Consider the following 16,446-nt stretch of genomic DNA (forward strand, 5'->3'; position numbering starts at 1 on the left):
GCTAAAGTATGAACGCTGGCAGGCTAAGGGTGTGGGAGAGGCTGCAACAGCAGGGGAGGTGGTGCAGGAATTTCCAGCAGAATGAGAGGCACTGACTCTGCGGAAGGCAGAGACAGCCCTTCGTGCTGGCACTGGGGGAGCTGGTCAGTGTCTGCTCCCCCGAGAAACTTCCAGAAGGCTGAGCACCGGAGGAAGGGAGGAGCAGGGGGTGGAGTGCAAGCGAGGGGCACACAGAGGAGCCCCTCCCCACCCAGCACAGCCAGGCCACTGCGCATCCTCCATCCCTCCCATTCCACCCCCCCGCCAGAAGCCTGGCAGTTTAGTCCTAGAAAAGTAAACCAGACGAGAGTAGGGCCGGCGGTGTGGTGCCTGCGAAGGTTAAGCCACTGCTTGTGACACCAGCATTCCGTACTGGCAGGTAAGTTCTAACCCAGCCGTTCCACTTGTGATCCGGCTCCCTGCTAATGCGCCTGGGAAGGCAGCAGAGGACGGCCCCCTGCCAGCCGCGTGGGAGACCCGATGGAGCTCCAGGATCCTGGCCTCAATTGTGCACAGCCCTGGGAGGTCTCTCTGTCACTGTCTCTGCCTTTCAAATAAAAAGATATTTTTTTAAAAGAAAGCGATGATTAGGGGCCAGCATTGTGGTGGGACACATAAAGCTGCTGTCTGCAATGCCAGGACACCAGTTCAAGTCCCGGCTGCTCCACTTCCAGTCCAGCTCCCTGCTAATACACCTGGGAAAGCAGTGGAGGATGGCCCGAGTGCTTGGGTCTCTGCACCCATGTGGGAGACCAAGATGGAGTTCCTGGCTCCTGGTTTTGGCTTGGCCCTGCCCCGGCTGCTGGAGCTATTTGGGGAGTGAATTAGCAGATGGACGATCTCTCTGTCTCTCCCTCTCTCTGTAACTCTGCATTTCAAATAAATAAATGTTCTTTAAAAATAGATATATGAATGCATACTTGAGATAAAATCTGAGAAATGAGTATACAGCAGGGAGGGCCACCCAGGCCGCTCCACGCAGGAGTCAGCAAGGCAGTCATGTGGGGTGCACCAGGCCATGCTGCATGGTGTGGCGTCTGCCCGAGACTGGACAGGCTCGGGGGTGGGGGGAAGATAGTGCCACGGGCTTGGGGGGGAGGGCGGGGGAGATAGTGCCACAGGCCCTGCTGTGTGGTGTGGAGTCTGTCCGAGATGGAACAGGGCGGTGGGGGTGGGGGGAAGCTGGTGCCACGGGCTTGGGGGGGGAGGGAGAGGGAGTAGCACCACAGGCCAGGCCGTGTGCGTGGAGTCAGGCTCTCAGATCCTGCCCCTGCCGGCTCTGCCTCCCTGCCCCCCCCCCAGGGCACTGCCTCACGCCATCTCCCAAGCCTCTGTCGCTCCTCAGCCCAGAGCTGCTGTGGCCAGGGAACCCTCCTGACGGACAAGTCTCACTACACCACTCCCTGCTCGACAGCCCGCCACGGCTCCCCACTGCCCACTAGGCTGAGCCCCTTCCTCACCCTCCTCCCCCCACGCCCCCAGCCCACAATCCCTCCACCGCCTCGCCCCAGGCCGACACCAGACCGCCCGCTGGGCCTCCCCCCAAACAGCTCCTGCTTGCTTTGCTGCTGTCGCTTCTAACGGGAACTCCGGAGGGTGCGCAGACAGCGTGCAGGGTGAGAAGACCAGGCGCGGCTCAGAAGCGGTCGCGCCGAAGTCCCTTATCGCCTAACTCCACTTCCATGAACCTTGAGAAGTGTCCCTGACCCAGAACCCCGCTCGCTCGCTGTCGCCGTCCTCACCCCCACCTGCACCTGTCCCAGGGCCTCCCGAAGCCAAAGGCCGTTTACACCTGCTGCTCTCCTTGCTGCCGACCACACACACACCCGCCCCAGACAAACAGACTGGCACTGCGGGAACCCAGCCTTGCGCGGCTGCCCGTGTCCCACCCGGGGGACAGGACTGGGGCGGAGATGGCTGGGGGGCATCTGCCTCCACCACGCACTTCTGCGCTGTTTCGTGCTTTACAAGTGAGCAGATAATTAAAACAAAACAAAAACCACCCCTCGAGCAAGCATCCGACGTGGCAGTAAGCCCCCGCGTGGAACGCCTGTGTCCTGTATGACAGTCTTTGCTCCTTGGCTTCCAATTTGGCTTCCAATTCGGCTACCGCAGACCCTGGGAGGCAGCAGGTGGTGGCTCAAGTATTTGGGTCCCCGCCACCCACATGGGAGACCTGGATGAGGTTCCAGGCTCCCCACTTCAGCCTGGCCCAGCCCTGGCTGTTGTGGGCATTTGGGAAGTAAACAAACAGATGGAAGATCTCTGTCTCTTTCTATGTCTCTCTCCCTTTCAGATAATGTGAAAATTATTCTTTTATTTAAATTTAACTAGTTTTTCGGGGCCAGCACTGTGGCTTAATGAGTAAATTCACCGCCTGCAGTGCCAGCATCCCATTGGGTGCCAGTTTGAGAACCGGCTGCTCTACTTCCTATCCAGCTCTCTGCTATGTCCTGGGAAAGCAACAGAAGATGGCCCAAGGCCTTGGGCCCCTGCACCCACAAGGGAAGACCCGGAGGAAGCACCTGGCTCCTGGCTTTGGATCAGCACAACTCTAGCTGTTACAGCCATTTGGGGAGTAAACCAATGGATGGAAGACCTCTCTCACTCTCTCCTTCTCCTTCTCTCTCTCTCTCTCTCTCTCTCTCTGCCTGTGCCTCTCTGTAACTCTTTCAAGTAAATAAATAAATCTTTTAAAACATTTAATTTTCGCCGGCGCCGCGGCTCAGTAGGCTAATCCTCCGCCTTGCAGCGCCGGCACACTGGGTTCTAGTCCTGGTCGGGGCGCCGGATTCTGTCCCGGTTGCTCCTGTTACAGTCCAGCTCTCTGCTGTGGCCCAGGAGTGCAGTGGAGGATGGCCCAAGTGCCTGGGCCTGCACCCCATGGGAGACCAGGATAAGTGCCTGGCTCCTGCCTTTGGATCAGCGTGGTGTGCCGGCCGCAGCACGCCGGCCGCGGCAGCCATTGGAGGGTGAACCAATGGCAAAGGAAGACCTTTCTCTCTGTCTCTCTCTCTCCCTGTCCACTCTGTCAAAAAAAAAAAAAATTAATTTTCAAAACCTCTAAATGTCACTAAATAGCCAGGCAAATTTCACACCAGGGAAACACGGTACCCGCTCCCACGATGAACTCGACAAGCGGGTCACTTGCCAGAATTTCAATCTTGAAGTCGTCCATCACGTATTTCCAGTACTGGGAGGACTTGATGCAGAAGGGGTCAAAGGTCAGGTGCTCCATGGGGGTGACCAGACCGTCCACCCGGCACAGGACGTCGTCAATGCGCTTGGGGTCCCCGGTCACCGCCTTCAACTCTGGGCCAAATATGTTGTAGAATTCCTCCATGACCTGTGTGAGCGACAGAGCAGTGGGTGGGGAAGATCCTGACTGCCAATGGGAACCCCCCCCACGCAGACACCCTCCTCCCCGCCCACGCCCCCCAGAGCCCCTACACGGAGGGTGAGAGCCACACATCCCACTCCAACCCACGGCCCCTGGAGACCCTGCATGGAGGGCGAGATCCCCACGTCCGGCCACGGCCCACGGCCCCCAGAGAACCTGCACGGAGGGTGAGATCCACACATCCCACTCCAACCCACGGCCCCTGGAGACCCTCATGGAGGGCGAGATCCCCACGTCCAGCCCCGGCTCACGCCCCCACCCTCCTCTCACTGCCAGACCCTGACACCTTGCGGCCATCCGCCCTCTCTCGGCCCAAGGCTCCTTCTGTCTTCAGGCCGGGGCACTTGCGGTCCAAAGCACCTCGCTGGCTCCTCCCCCTCACCACACATGGCTTCCTCGTGCCCAGCCCTTGTGGACCAGGTCAGGCACAGCACACTCAGCTGCGCTTTCCACTGCATTCACTGGTAGCCACGGCCATTGCACCTGCTGCTTTTCTCTCCCGCTGCACAGTAGGCTCTGTGAAGCCACACAGTAGGTGTGACCGGGCAGGGCCAGTGTCCTAGGTGTGACTCCTGGGCGGTGCACGGGGCCCCACGTTCAGAGGGCCCTGATCTGCGGTCAACATTCTGCTAGGGCCCTCGTGAAATTTTTAACAGGGCAGGCATCTGGCCTGGCAATCGGGACCCTGGTTAGGACACACGTCCCACAGCAGGCTGCTTGGGTCTGAAGCTCACTTCTGGTTCCTGGCTCCAGGCCCTGGGAGGCAGCGGTGACGGCGCAAGTACTCGGGTCCCTGCCACCCCCATGGGAGACCTGGATGGAGCTCCCAGCTCCCAGCTTAGCCCCGCTGCAACGGGCATTTGGGAAGTGAGCCAGCAGATAGGAGGGGTGTGTGTGTGTGTGTGTGTGTGTGCGTGTGCAGTTTTCAAAGAAAACGAAAGTAAATGAATATTTTTTTAAAAAAGGAGGCTAAGAAATGTTCAGAGAGGAGCAGGTGTCACTCCCTGGGAGTCGGCCCACGCACTCGGAGGAGGAAGCGCAGAGCCAGCGGAAGCCGGAGACCCTTCCATCCCCGGAAGCTGGGGGCAGGGGGCGCCGCGGGATGTGCGAGGGCTGAGAAGCAAAAGGAAAGCAGCCGTGTCTGTCGCACGCGGCGTCCCCACGGCTCGGCCACGGTGAAAGACCACGCACACGAGCTGGGAACGAGAATCGCATCGCCTCGCTGGCCGCTCATTTAGAAGCCCGCGTTTCTGTACTTTCCTTTCTTGTCTCTCCTGACACCACAGCAACCCAAAAAAGCCTGACGGGGAGAGACACCAAATGAAAAAAAAAAAAAAAAAAAAAAAAAAACAACCATGTTTGAATTCCACAGCATCGCTTCCCCATGTTTTGGACAAGGAGTCTCATGTTTCTCTCACACACCGGGCCTGGCAGCCCCACGGCCATTCTGGTTCTGCTCCCCTTCATTCCTTCAACGGCAACCCTGAGCCTCTGGCACATTCTGAGTTCTCTGGAAATACCCAGATTTAGGGGCTGGCGCTGTGGTGCCTCGGGTTAAAGCCCTGGCCTGAAGCACCGGCATCCCATATGGGTGCTGGTTCTAGTCCCGGCTGCTCCTCTTCCGATCCAGCTCTCTGTGGCCTGGGAAAGCAGCAGAAGATGGCCCAAGTCCTTGGGCCCCTGCACCCATGTGGGAGACCAGGGAGAAGTGGCTTTGGATCAGCACAGCTCTGGCCGTTGCAGCCATCTGGGGGAGTGAACCAGCAGATGGAAGACCTCTCTCTCTATCTCTACCTCTCTCTGTAACTCTGCCTTTCAAGTAAACAAAATAAATCTTTGAAAAAAATACCCAAATTTAATAAGCAGGTGGACAGATAGACAGACATATAAGTAGATGAATGGATGGGTAGATAGAAGGGTGGGTAGATGGGTGGGTTTTAGATAGATGGGTAGATGATGGGGTGCTGACGGATGATTAAGTGGTTGGTGGATGGATGAGTGGGTGGATGGATGAGTGGGTAGATGGGTAAATGGGTGGGTGGGTGGGCTGATATATGGATGGATGGATGGACGGACGGATGGATGGATAGATGGATCGATGAGCAGGTGGATGGATGGATGGATGGATGGATGGATGTGTGGATAAATGGTTGGGTGGGTGGGTAGATATTTGGATGGATGGATGGATGGATAGGTGGGTGGGCGGATGGATGTCCACCAGGAAGGGGCAGTGGCCAATTCATCCAGTCAGACCCTGACCTCTTGGGTCACGCATCCAAAAGCAGTTAGGGATCGGACCCACACGGGGTCATGGGCAGTGGGCGAGGATGTTATGGCCCGAGAGGAAAGTGAAGAGAGAGGGTCTCAGTCTGGCCTTGGAGGAATTTTTGAGGAAAAGAGACAGGCGGGGGCCTTTGCAAGACACAGAAAAGGAAGCAGGGAGAGGCAGCCCAAGGTGGGTGCGCTCGGCACGCACCCCGGTCATACCCATCACGGAGCACAGCCTGACGCTCCAAGACATCCCTCCTGCCCCGGTGCATTCTGGTACTTTCTAGTGTGCTCCACGTGTTCCTTCCAGTGTCCCTCTTTGCTTGCCCCTGACTCCCCAGCTCTGACTCAGAGAAGCCAAGCTGCTTCCCACCAGGCAAGCTCGGACCCCACCCGCTGCCCTCCTGTCACTCAAAAGCACGCAGCCCGGCCCCCTACCTGCAAAATGTAGTAGAGGTCCTGGCAGATGGTGGCCATGTAATCCGTCCGCTCGAACAGCCGCTTCCGGTCAAACTCCCAGCGCGCCTCCCGGCCCGAAGCCTCGATCTTGGCGCGGGTGTCAAAGTAGGCCTTCTTCCACAGTCTCAGCGTGTTCTTGGCGTCCAGGGTTTTGCGCTGTGCACTCGCTCGGTTTTCCCTGGGAAGCGGACAGCGCCGTGGAGGGGGAAGGCAGGGCGGGGGGCCCAGCTCGGTTCCCAGCAGGAGCGGTGGCCTCGGGCAGAATGCTTTTCCTTTTAGCTCAAAAAACGTAATTTCTTCTACATCCGGGGGGTGTCACACGTTTGGGGGGGTTATCACGTCCTAGGTGTACATGCTGTGTACGCGTGATGAACGGTCATGAGTGCACACGCTGTGTACTGTGTGACGTCATGGCACAGTACAAACACTTGTGTGTTGTACATCGTGTCACAATGCACACGCTTGCTACCGTGTGACGTCGTGTCACAGCACACGTGTCTGTGGGGTACTGTGTGGTGGCTCAGGACGTGCCCACGTCTGGAAGTGATCAAATCATGGTCACTAGTATTTCTGTCTCCTCCTCTGTGCCGTATGCGTGGCCTTCGCAAGCCTCTGTTCTCGGCCCCCATAAATCATGGCCACGGTCGCCGTGGGCCAAGGCCCGGCCACACGTGTCCAGTGCAACCTGTGCCCGGCTGCCCCGCCTCCAGCACACACCGCTCTCCACTCGGACCCAGGCTGCCTCAGCCTCCATCAACAAGAGGATGCGAGGACGCTCCCTGCCTCGCTGTGTGCCTGGCTTCTCCCGTAACACCGGGACCCCAGGAGCCTCCCTGTCATGAGAAGCTCCGGGTACACCGGAGAGGAAGCCCAGGCTGGGGACTCGGCCCCGCCGCCACTGCTGCCCACCGTGCAAAGCTGTGGTCGTGTGCGGAGCTCTGTTTGCTGCAGGAGGGGAGCCGGTGGCCGTGGGTCCTACGCCAGAGGCCATCGTGGCGGCCATGACACCTGTGCAGCCTGGAACACCACGGTGCTGGTGCTTACGTTCATGGAATTTTTATTTACGCATTTTCACTTTACTGGAAAGGCAGAGACACAGACAGGGGGACTCAGAGACAGAGAGAGAGAGAGAAACAGAGATCATCTCCCATCTGCTGGTTTACTCCCCAGTTGCCCGGGACAGCCCAGGCTGGGCCAGGCCGAAGCCAGGAGTCAGGAACTCAGTCCAGGTCCCCTGTGTGGGTGTCAGAGACCCAAGTCCTCGAGCCACCGCCTGCTGCCTCCAGGTGCACATTACCAGGAAGCTGGAACTGGAGCCCGGGCACTCCCGTGTGCAATGCGGGCGTCCCAAGAGGCATCTTCACCTGAGTCAAACACTTGTCCCCTTGATCTTTATCAAAAAAGTGAAAAAAGGGGCTGGTGTGTGGCGTAGCGGGCAAAGCCGCCACCTGCAACACTGGCATCTCATATGGGCGCCAGCTCCACTCCCCATCCAGCTCCCTGCTGGGGCCTGGGAAAGCAGAAGATGGCCCAGGTGATTGGACCCCTGCTCCCACGTGGGAGACCCGGAAGTAGCTCCTGGCTCCTGGCTTTGGTCTGGCCCAGCCCCTGCCACTGTGGCCATCTGGGGAACCAGCCAGCAAATGGAAGATCTCTCTCTCTGTCTCTCCCTCTATCACTGTAACTCTTTCAAATAAATAAATCTTAAAGAAAGTAAAGTGAAAAGGCGTTGGGGGAGCTGGGGTCCCAGACTAAGGGCCCCCTGTTCCCCATCGCACCGTCTCCAAGCAGAGCCAGGTCAGTCCCACACAGCAGGTGCCACCCAGCCATGGAAAGCAGCAGGGGACACACAGAGCCACAAGTGGGCGGGCCCTGGAAGCAGGTGCTGAGCGCCAGGCCCAGAGGAGCCCACCGCATGCGGTCCCCAGGGCCAGTGGGGCTGCAGGGCTTGGGGGCAAGTGCTAGGGCTACAGGGCGTCCTCTGGGGCGCAGGAAGTGCCCCTCCGGTGGGTGGTGGTGACAGATGTGCAGTCCTAGGACCTGTGAAACCGCTGAGCTGCCCGTGGCGGCCAAGTGCGTGGTGTGGGGGCTGCAAGTCCCCCCCGGACCCGCCCTGCCCTTACTTGAACAGGGTGCGCAGGTTCACCACCCTGCAGACCCTCTCGGCGATCTCCCAGGCGACGCGCTCCATGAGCGGGATCATCCTCTCGTCCTTGTTGTAGTGCCGCGAGATGATCCACACCATGCGCAGAGCGCTCATCATGGAGGGGATGGTGTCCAGGACCACGTGGAAGCCGGACCCGTGCGTGATGTTCTGCGGGGGGGGGGGGGGGGGGGAGGGCGCGTGATGGTCTGCAGGGAGGGGAGGGGGAGGGCGCGTGATGGTCTGCGGGGAGGGGAGGGGGAGGGTGTGATGGTCTGCGGGGAGGGGAGGGGAGGGGGAGGGCGCGTGATGGTCTGCGGGGAGGGGAGGGGGAGGGCGCGTGATGGTCTGCGGGGAGGGGAGGGGGAGGGCGCGTGATGGTCTGCGGGGAGGGGAGGGGGAGGGCGCGTGATGGTCTGCGGGGGGGGGTGAGGGCGCGTGATGGTCTGCGGGGAGGGGAGGGGGAGGGCACGTGATGGTCTGCGGGGAGGGGAGGGGGAGGGCGCGTGATGGTCTACCCGGGGTGGGGGGAGGGTGTGTGATGTTCTGCGGGGAGGGGAGGGGGAGGGCGCGTGATGGTCTGCGGGGAGGGGAGGGGGAGGGCGCGTGATGGTCTGCGGGGAGGGGGGGGGAGGGCGCGTGATGGTCTGCGGGGAGGGGAGGGGGAGGGCGCATGATGGTCTGCGGGGAGGGGAGGGGGAGGGCGCGTGATGGTCTGCCCAGGGGACACAGAGGTGGGGAGGGTGCGTGATGGTCTGCCCGGGGTGGGGGGAGGGTGCGTGATGGTCTGCCCGGGGGACACAGAGGTGGGGAGGGTGCGTGATGTTCTGCGGGGAGGGGAGGGGTGGGGGTGCGTGATGTTCTGCGGGGAGGGGAGGGGTGAGGGCGCGTGATGGTCTGCGGGGGAGGGGAGGGGTGAGGGTGCGTGATGTTCTGCGGGGGAGGGGAGGGGTGGGGGTGCGTGATGTTCTGCGGGGGAGGGGAGGGGTGGGGGTGCGTGATGGTCTGCCAGGGGACACAGAGGTGGGCAGGGTGCGTGATGGTCTGCCCACGGTGGGGGGAGGGTGTGTGATGTTCTGCGGGGGAGGGGAGAGGTGAGGGCACGTGATGTTCTGCCGGGGAGGGGAGAGGTGGGGGTGCGTGATGGTCTGCCAGGGGACACAGAGGTGGGCAGGGTGCATGATGGTCTGCCCACGGTGGGGGGAGGGTGCGTGATGGTCTGCAGGGAAGGGGAGAGGTGAGGGTGCGTGATGGTCTGCCCGGGGTGGGGGGAGGGTGCGTGGTGTTCTGCGGGGTAGGGGAGGGGTGAGGGTGCGTGATGGTCTGCCCAGGGTAGGGGTAGGGTGTGTGATGATCTGCGGGGTAGGGGAGAGGTGAGGGTGCGTGATGATCTGCCCGGGGTGGGGGGAGGGTGTGTGATGTTCTGCGGAGTAGGGGAGGGGTGAGGGTGTGTGATGTTCTGCCCGGGGTAGAGGAGGAGGGAGCCAAGTGGCCGTGGCCCAGGTCAGGGGCCCCAGGAAGAGGTTCGAGACGAGCCTGCACCTGCAGAGGCAGGATGGGGACGAGGGGGGACGAGGCGACCTGCACCAGCGGTGGGAAGGACGGGCACATCCACGTACCACTCACGCAGGATGTGTATGCGTGTGTACACACACATGTGTGCGTGTGTGTGTGTTGTGTAAAGAGAATACGTGCTCAGTAGTCCATGGAGGGCCCAGTTCGAGGGCCCCCGACCCTACATTCCGCTGGCCTGGTATCTGCCAAGGCCTTGCCGAAGCCTCACGTGTCCTGCTATGCACGTCACAGGCTACACCCAGCGCCAGGGGTCCCCAGCACGCCCACGGAAAATGCATTTTGTTGGAGAAGCTATGTGTGGATTTCAGGAACTTTTTTTTGCACCAGAATAAGGTCACATTTTAGTTCCGTTCTCTGCATACGCTTGGGGAAGTGTCCCGGCCCAACGCCAGCACTTCGAACACAGCTCAGAGGCAAAGCCAGTGCACGCTCAGGCACCCAGGACAGCTTTTCAAACACTTGCCATCTGCAGCTGGTGCCTCCACGGACATAGGACAGGGGAGCTGAGAGCTGACTGTGTGTACTGAGTAGCACACACACGCATGCACACGCACACGCAGCCTACACACAGTACATGCGGGAAGGCACGTGGCCCAGTGGCTGAGACACTGCTTGGAACACCTGTGTCTGACAGGAGTCCCTGGCTCTGCTCCCAAACCCAGCTCCCTGCGCATGTGCACCCTGGGAGGCAGCAGGAAGTGGCTCAGGTGCTTGGGCCCCTGCCACCCACGGGGCAGACCTGGAGGGAGCTGCTGGCCCCTGGCCTCAGCCTGGCCCAGCCCCAGCCTTTGCAGGCATTTGTGGAGTGAACCAGCAGATGGATCTCTCTCTTTTTCTCTCCCCTCCCCCCAAATAAAATAAACAAAAAAGCAAAGGCAGCCACAGTGACAACTCGGTCCCATCCCCCTGCAGCAGGAGGCAGACTCCTCTCCCCACCCCCCGAGCCTGCGGCCACCCCTGCTCTGGCCAGCAATGCGGCGCTGCTGCCCAGCACGGCCCTGCGTCCTGACTGCGTGACGGCTCCAGCACCTTCAAGGCCCCTGGGTGAGATGTCACAGGAAAGGGGTCCCCCGGGGCCGGCACCGTGACACAGTGGATAAAGCTACCGCCTGCAGTGCCGGCATCCCATATGGTTGCTGGTTCAGTCCCAGCTGCTCCACTGGTGATCCAGCTCTCTGCTGTGGCCTGGGAGAGCAGTAGAAGATGGCCCAAGTCCTTGGGCCCCTGCACCCACGTGGGAGACCTGGAAGAAGCTCCTGGCTCCTGGCTTAGCCTGGCCCAGCCCTGGCCATTTGGGGAGTGAACCAGCAGATAGAAAATCAATCAATCAATCACTCTCTCTCTGTGCAACTCTGCCTTTCAAATAAATAAAAGAAAGAAAGGGGGTCCGCCCAGCCCAGGCCCCAGCAGACGTTTAGGAGCCCAAGGGGCCGCCCGCCGAGCTTTGCACAAGTTCCTGTCCCACAGGATGGAGACACAAACATCGCGTCTGTTGTCTATTGCTAAGAAAGCTCTCTCCATGTCCCCCATCACTCTGCCTCTCAGCCAAAAATTAACATCCACGCATTTTTTTAAAAGGAAAGAGAATTAAAAATCAACACATAGACCGGGAGACTGGCAATCAGCCAGCTGGTCAGGAAATCGCAGTGAGAATTTGTAAAACCGCCCTCCGCAGAGCACCTAAGGACACAGTCACGGGGACAGGGACCAAGTTTCAATGGGCGATGGGCGGCGGGATCGGCCAGTGGGGGCCTGGGGCAGCGGGGGGCCGAGGGCTTTCAGCCGTGGAGCGGAGAACACAAGCCATGACCCCGCTCGCCCACACAGAGCTCAGCACCCAGCGGGCGCCCCATGGACGGCAACGCGGAACTGCGACACGACACAGCCATTCCACTCCCAGGCGCGGATCGGCTAAAAACCCGCGTCCCCGCAGAAGCACGCAGGCAACGCGCCGGGGGCTGAGCCCCCAAAGGGAGGACGCGGCAGGGGCAGCCGGCACCACGGGAAAGCCCGAGAGCACGCGCTCCAGGGCAGACGCCGGATGCAGGGGCGCAAACCCCGCGGGAGCCCAGGCACCTGGGGTCTGCAGGACGCGCGAATGCAGCGACTCCCGGGGGGCCGTGGGTCAGGGGTCCTGTCGGGGCCACAGCTGCAGCTTGGGGGGGACGAGGCCGCCGCGGGCAGGTGCCCGGCGTGAGAGCGGGCGCCTGGGTGGCACGGCCGGGCCTACCTTGAAGTGGCGCTCCACGGTGGACAGGAAGCGCACGTTGTCCGAGGCCTCCATGTGCAGCTTGAAGAGCTCGGTGAGCACCGGCTGCAGGTTGGCCACCAGCATGGACTCGGCGTGCCTGATCACCTCCAGCACCTTCCGCACCACCGGGAGCTTGGTCTGCTCGTGCAGCGCGCTCAGGGTCGCGTTCCTCTCCCGCCAGAACTCGATCTCCGCCAGGGGCCCGTTACCCTGCGGGGCGACGCAGCCAGGCCCCGGCTCTCAGCACCCGCGCGGGGACCCGTCGGGCTGGGTGCTGCGGCTGGGAGCGCTGGGCCAGGGCCCTCAGCCCCTCTCCAGATGGACGGACGGACGAGGTGGCGCGCGGAAGGGGGACCCGCAGGGGCTGCAGAGGACAAAGTCCCCAGAGAGGAGGCGGACAGAGACGCAGAGTCCTGGGCAAGCTGCCGAGCACCAACCTCACAGGGCCCAGAGGGAAGTCAGGGGACAGCGAGGGCGGGGCTGCAGCGTGCAGGTCCCGGCCCTCCCGCCCCGCCGCTTCTCCCACCGGGAGCCCGCGCGTCACCTGCGGCGTCTTCTTCAGCTGGCTCTCCAGGGCTGTGGAGATCTGGTTCAGCCAGTTGATCACGCACTGCTCCAGCGCCTCCAGGGTTTCGGGGTCTGCGGCGAGCTCGGACACCTCCCCCTCCACGCTGATGGTGGGCATCTCCAGCTTGATCTCGCCTGGTGGGCAGGGAGGGCTCCGTCAGCCACCCCGCAGGCCCCTCGGAGCCTACTCCAGCCCGGGCTGCTCGCTTCCCATCCTGCTCCCTGCTAGTGGCCTGGGAGGGCAGCGGAGGGCGGCCCTGCACCCAACCTGGGAGACCTGGAGGAAGCTCCCGGCTCCTGCCTTCAACCTGGCCAAGGCTCAGACATGGCCATCTGGGGAGAGAACCAGTGGATGGAAGACCTCTCTCAGGGGCCGGCACCATGGCTCACTTGGTTAATCCTCCGCCTGTGGCACCGGCATCCCATATGGGCACAAGGTTCTAGTCCCGGCTGCTCCTCTTCCAAGTCCAGCTCTCTGCTGTGGCCCAGGAGGGCGGTGGAGGATGGCCCAAGTGCTTGGGCCCTGCACCCGCATGGGAGACCGGAAGGAAGTACCCAGCTCCTGGCTTTGGATCGGCACAGCGCTGGCCGTAGTGGCCATTTGGGGAGTGAACCAACGGAAGGAAGACCTTTCTCTCTGTCTCTCTCTCACTGTCTATAACTCTGTCAAATAAATTTTTTTAAAAAAAACACCTCTCTCTCCCTATCTCTCTCTTTCAGTTATAAATATTTAGTAGAATTAATATTTTCTAAAATAGTCTATTAACATTTTTTAAAAATTGAACAAGCAGCCAGAATTCAACAGATATTTGAGAAAACCTCCAGCATGAAACAGAAAAAGAAAAATCAGGGGGAAACGACCTCAGAAGAAACGGACATGATGTAAAGCAGAGACCATTCCCAAGAGAAGGCCCAGCTGGTGGTCTCGGAGACTCGAGACGCGTGCAGCCATCAAACAAAATGGAAAATGTACAAAGAGTAAGAGCGCCTTAAAAACATGACAGCCGACAGCATCTTCTGTCTCTCCTCTAGCCGTAACTCTGCCTTCAAATAAATAAATGAGTAAATCTTCCCAGTAAATAAATATTTACTTGAAAGGCAGAGTTACAGGGAGAAGGAGAGAGAGAGAGAGAGAGAGAGAGAGAGAGGTCTTCCATCTGCTGGTTCACCCCCCAAATGGCCACAATAGCCAGGGCTAGGCCAGGCTGAAGCCAGGAGCAAGGAACCAGGTCTCCCACATGGGTGCAGTGGCCCAAGCACTTGGGCCATCTTCTGCTGCCTTCCCAGGCCATAGCAGAGAGCTGGATCAGAAGTGGAGCGGGGGCCAGCACTGTGGCATAGCAGGTAAAGCCACCGCCTGCAGTGCCGGCATCCCATGTGGGCGCCAGTCCAAGTCCCGGCTGCTCCACTTCCAATCCAGCTCTCTGCTGTGGCCTGGGAAAGCAGTAGAAGATGGTCCAAGTCCTTGGGCCCCTGCACCCATGTGGGAGACCAGAGGTTCCTGGCTCCCGGCTTTGGATCGGTGCAGCTCCAGCCTTTGCAGCCATTTGGGGAGTGAACCAGCAGATGGAAGACCTTTCTGTCTCTCTCTCTGCCTCTGCCTCTCTGTAACTCTGCCTTTCAAATAAATAAATCTTTAAAAAAAAAAAAAAAGTGGACACGAATCAACGACCACTGGGACGCCAGCGTCACAACGCCACAACACCAGCCCCCTCTGTTGTCTTCACCACCGAGAGACTCACCTGCCACCTCCGCCCACCACGTGGGCCCGTATCCTCACCCCACTGCTCATTCTCCCGGGCTCTGGCACTCTGGCCAGGCCGCCACCCACTCGAGGAGGTACAGGGGCGCTTGACTCAACAGAATTGCTGCATGCGACCCTCAGATGAAGTCAAGCGCCACCTCCTCCACGCAGCCCCCTCTGGTTCCCCTTCCCCCACTCCCCCGTTGGCTCTCCCACTACCAAACCCTGGAGGCCCTCCTGTCTTTCCCGAGCTCTTCCCTCCGCCACGGCTCCGTGTGTGCCAGGCGTCCCTTCTGCGGACGGCTCGCTCGGCGCCTCCCCCATGACGGCAGCGTCGGTGACACAGACGCCCCTGCTCCCCGCCTCCCGGCCGCCTCCTCCGGCCGCCTCCTCCGGGGGTGGGCCGGGTGCTCACCCTCCAGCTGCTGCATGGTCCTCTGGATGCTGTTGGCGAACTTCTGCACGTTCATCAGGAACTCGTCCCGGATGAGCTGCACGCCGTGGTACTCCACGGCCTCACCGGGCACAGCCGGCAGCACCATCTCGTACTCCATAGTGCCCGCCGTCTCCCCGGCGCCCAGGCCCGCGGCCGCCTCGGCTTTGTGCTGATTGAAGGACAGCGCCGGCAAGAACACCTGAAACGCCAAGTGCACCAAACGGCTCGCACCGCGTGGCTGCCGCTGGCTCTCGTGGGCTGGTACCCTGACATCGGGTGTGAACACATGAGCCATGCTGACCCAGGGCACAGACCCAAACAACAGAAGCTGGATTTGACTCAAAAAGATGTAATGGGGGCCGCCGCCTGCAGTGCCAGCATCCCATACGGGCTCGGGTTCAACTCCCGCTGCTCCACTTCCGATCCAGCTCCCTGCTAATGCGCCTGGGAAAGCAGTAGAAGATGGCCCAGTGCCTGGGCCCCTGCACCCGCATGGGAGACCTGGAAGAAGCTCCTGGCTCCAGGCTCTTGGCTTTGGCCAGCCCCGGCCATTGAGGCCACTTGGGAGTGAACCAGCGGATGGAGGATCTGTCTCTCTTTGTGACCCTGGCTTTCAAGTAAATGTTAAAAATAAATAAGAAGGTGTCCTCAAACAACCATGGTGTTCAGAAGTCTGGTGGCGACCCACAGGGTGCCCAGCTCTCGGGAGCTGCCTGTCCACCCCTCCCCCACCACCACTGACCTCCGCCAGCACTGCTCCGTGGCAGCCACCAGCAGCGGCCAAACCCACCAGCCCGTTTCGCCTGTGGCTTCCCGGCCTCCAGCGTCCCAGAGAGCACTGCCTCCTGCTCAGGTCGCCCAGGCCCCAGGCCCCCCGGCCCCTCCGCCTCTGCTCGCTCCCTTGCTTGCCTCGCCAGGTCCCTTGGCTCGGCACCGTCTCCGGTGAAGGGTCACTCTGCTCAGCACATAGTGGGTACGGCACGGGGGGGGGGGGGGAGACAGGAGCTGGGAGGACTCGGCTACTGCACCAGTCCTAGTAACCTGGACACTGGTGGTGTCAGTGAGGCCTCCCTCCCCCCTGCCCCCAGGCAAAAATCAGAGAAGCCCCCAGCTTCACCTGCACCCCCCCTTTCCGGTCTGCCATCAGACTCCTTAACTCTGGCCGCTGTCTACTATTCCATGTGTTTCCTCGCTGGTCTTGGTTAACGAGAAGCTTCCAGACCGGAACGGGAGCTCCGTGGGGCAGGGACCCAAGTCTGGGACCTCACGGGCAGCCCTGAGCGTGTCGCTGTGCTCCGGACGTACACACCTGCCTCGGCCTCCACTTGGAGGCTTCGGAATTGCTGGATTCCCCACCCCCACGCAGGCTCCCGGCTGCTCGGGCCCCAGGGCCCCCCGATACCGTCAGCTCCTGCCTCGGGGCCTTTGCACCTGCAGTTTCCCCTGCCCAGGACGCTCCTCCTCCAGGCCCTCCCTCCTCTGCCACCTTCGCCTCATTCGGATCTCAATTCGATGCTGCCTGCTCCGGCGGTCTCTCCCGAGCCCCTCCGCGCTTCCCCTAGAG

At 60.9% G+C, this 16,446-nt stretch overlaps 1 protein-coding gene across 2 annotated transcripts in view; it reads right to left on the reverse strand.

Moving 5' to 3' along the window:
- The window catches only part of DNAH10 (dynein axonemal heavy chain 10), a 130,539-nt gene that overhangs the window by 104,687 nt on the left and 9,406 nt on the right, over positions 1 to 16,446 (reverse strand). For both annotated transcript variants that reach the window (XM_070066094.1, XM_070066093.1), the window contains exons 6-11: positions 14,862 to 15,081; positions 12,680 to 12,837; positions 12,115 to 12,345; positions 8,290 to 8,480; positions 6,146 to 6,344; positions 3,191 to 3,385 (exon numbers count right to left, since the gene is read on the reverse strand). In XM_070066094.1, coding sequence (XP_069922195.1) covers positions 3,191 to 3,385; positions 6,146 to 6,344; positions 8,290 to 8,480; positions 12,115 to 12,345; positions 12,680 to 12,837; positions 14,862 to 15,081 — 1,194 coding nt within the window. The remainder of the gene's footprint in view (positions 1 to 3,190; positions 3,386 to 6,145; positions 6,345 to 8,289; positions 8,481 to 12,114; positions 12,346 to 12,679; positions 12,838 to 14,861; positions 15,082 to 16,446) is intronic.

Source organism: Oryctolagus cuniculus, chromosome 21, assembly GCF_964237555.1.
Source record: "Oryctolagus cuniculus chromosome 21, mOryCun1.1, whole genome shotgun sequence".
Taxonomy (NCBI): domain Eukaryota; kingdom Metazoa; phylum Chordata; class Mammalia; order Lagomorpha; family Leporidae; genus Oryctolagus; species Oryctolagus cuniculus.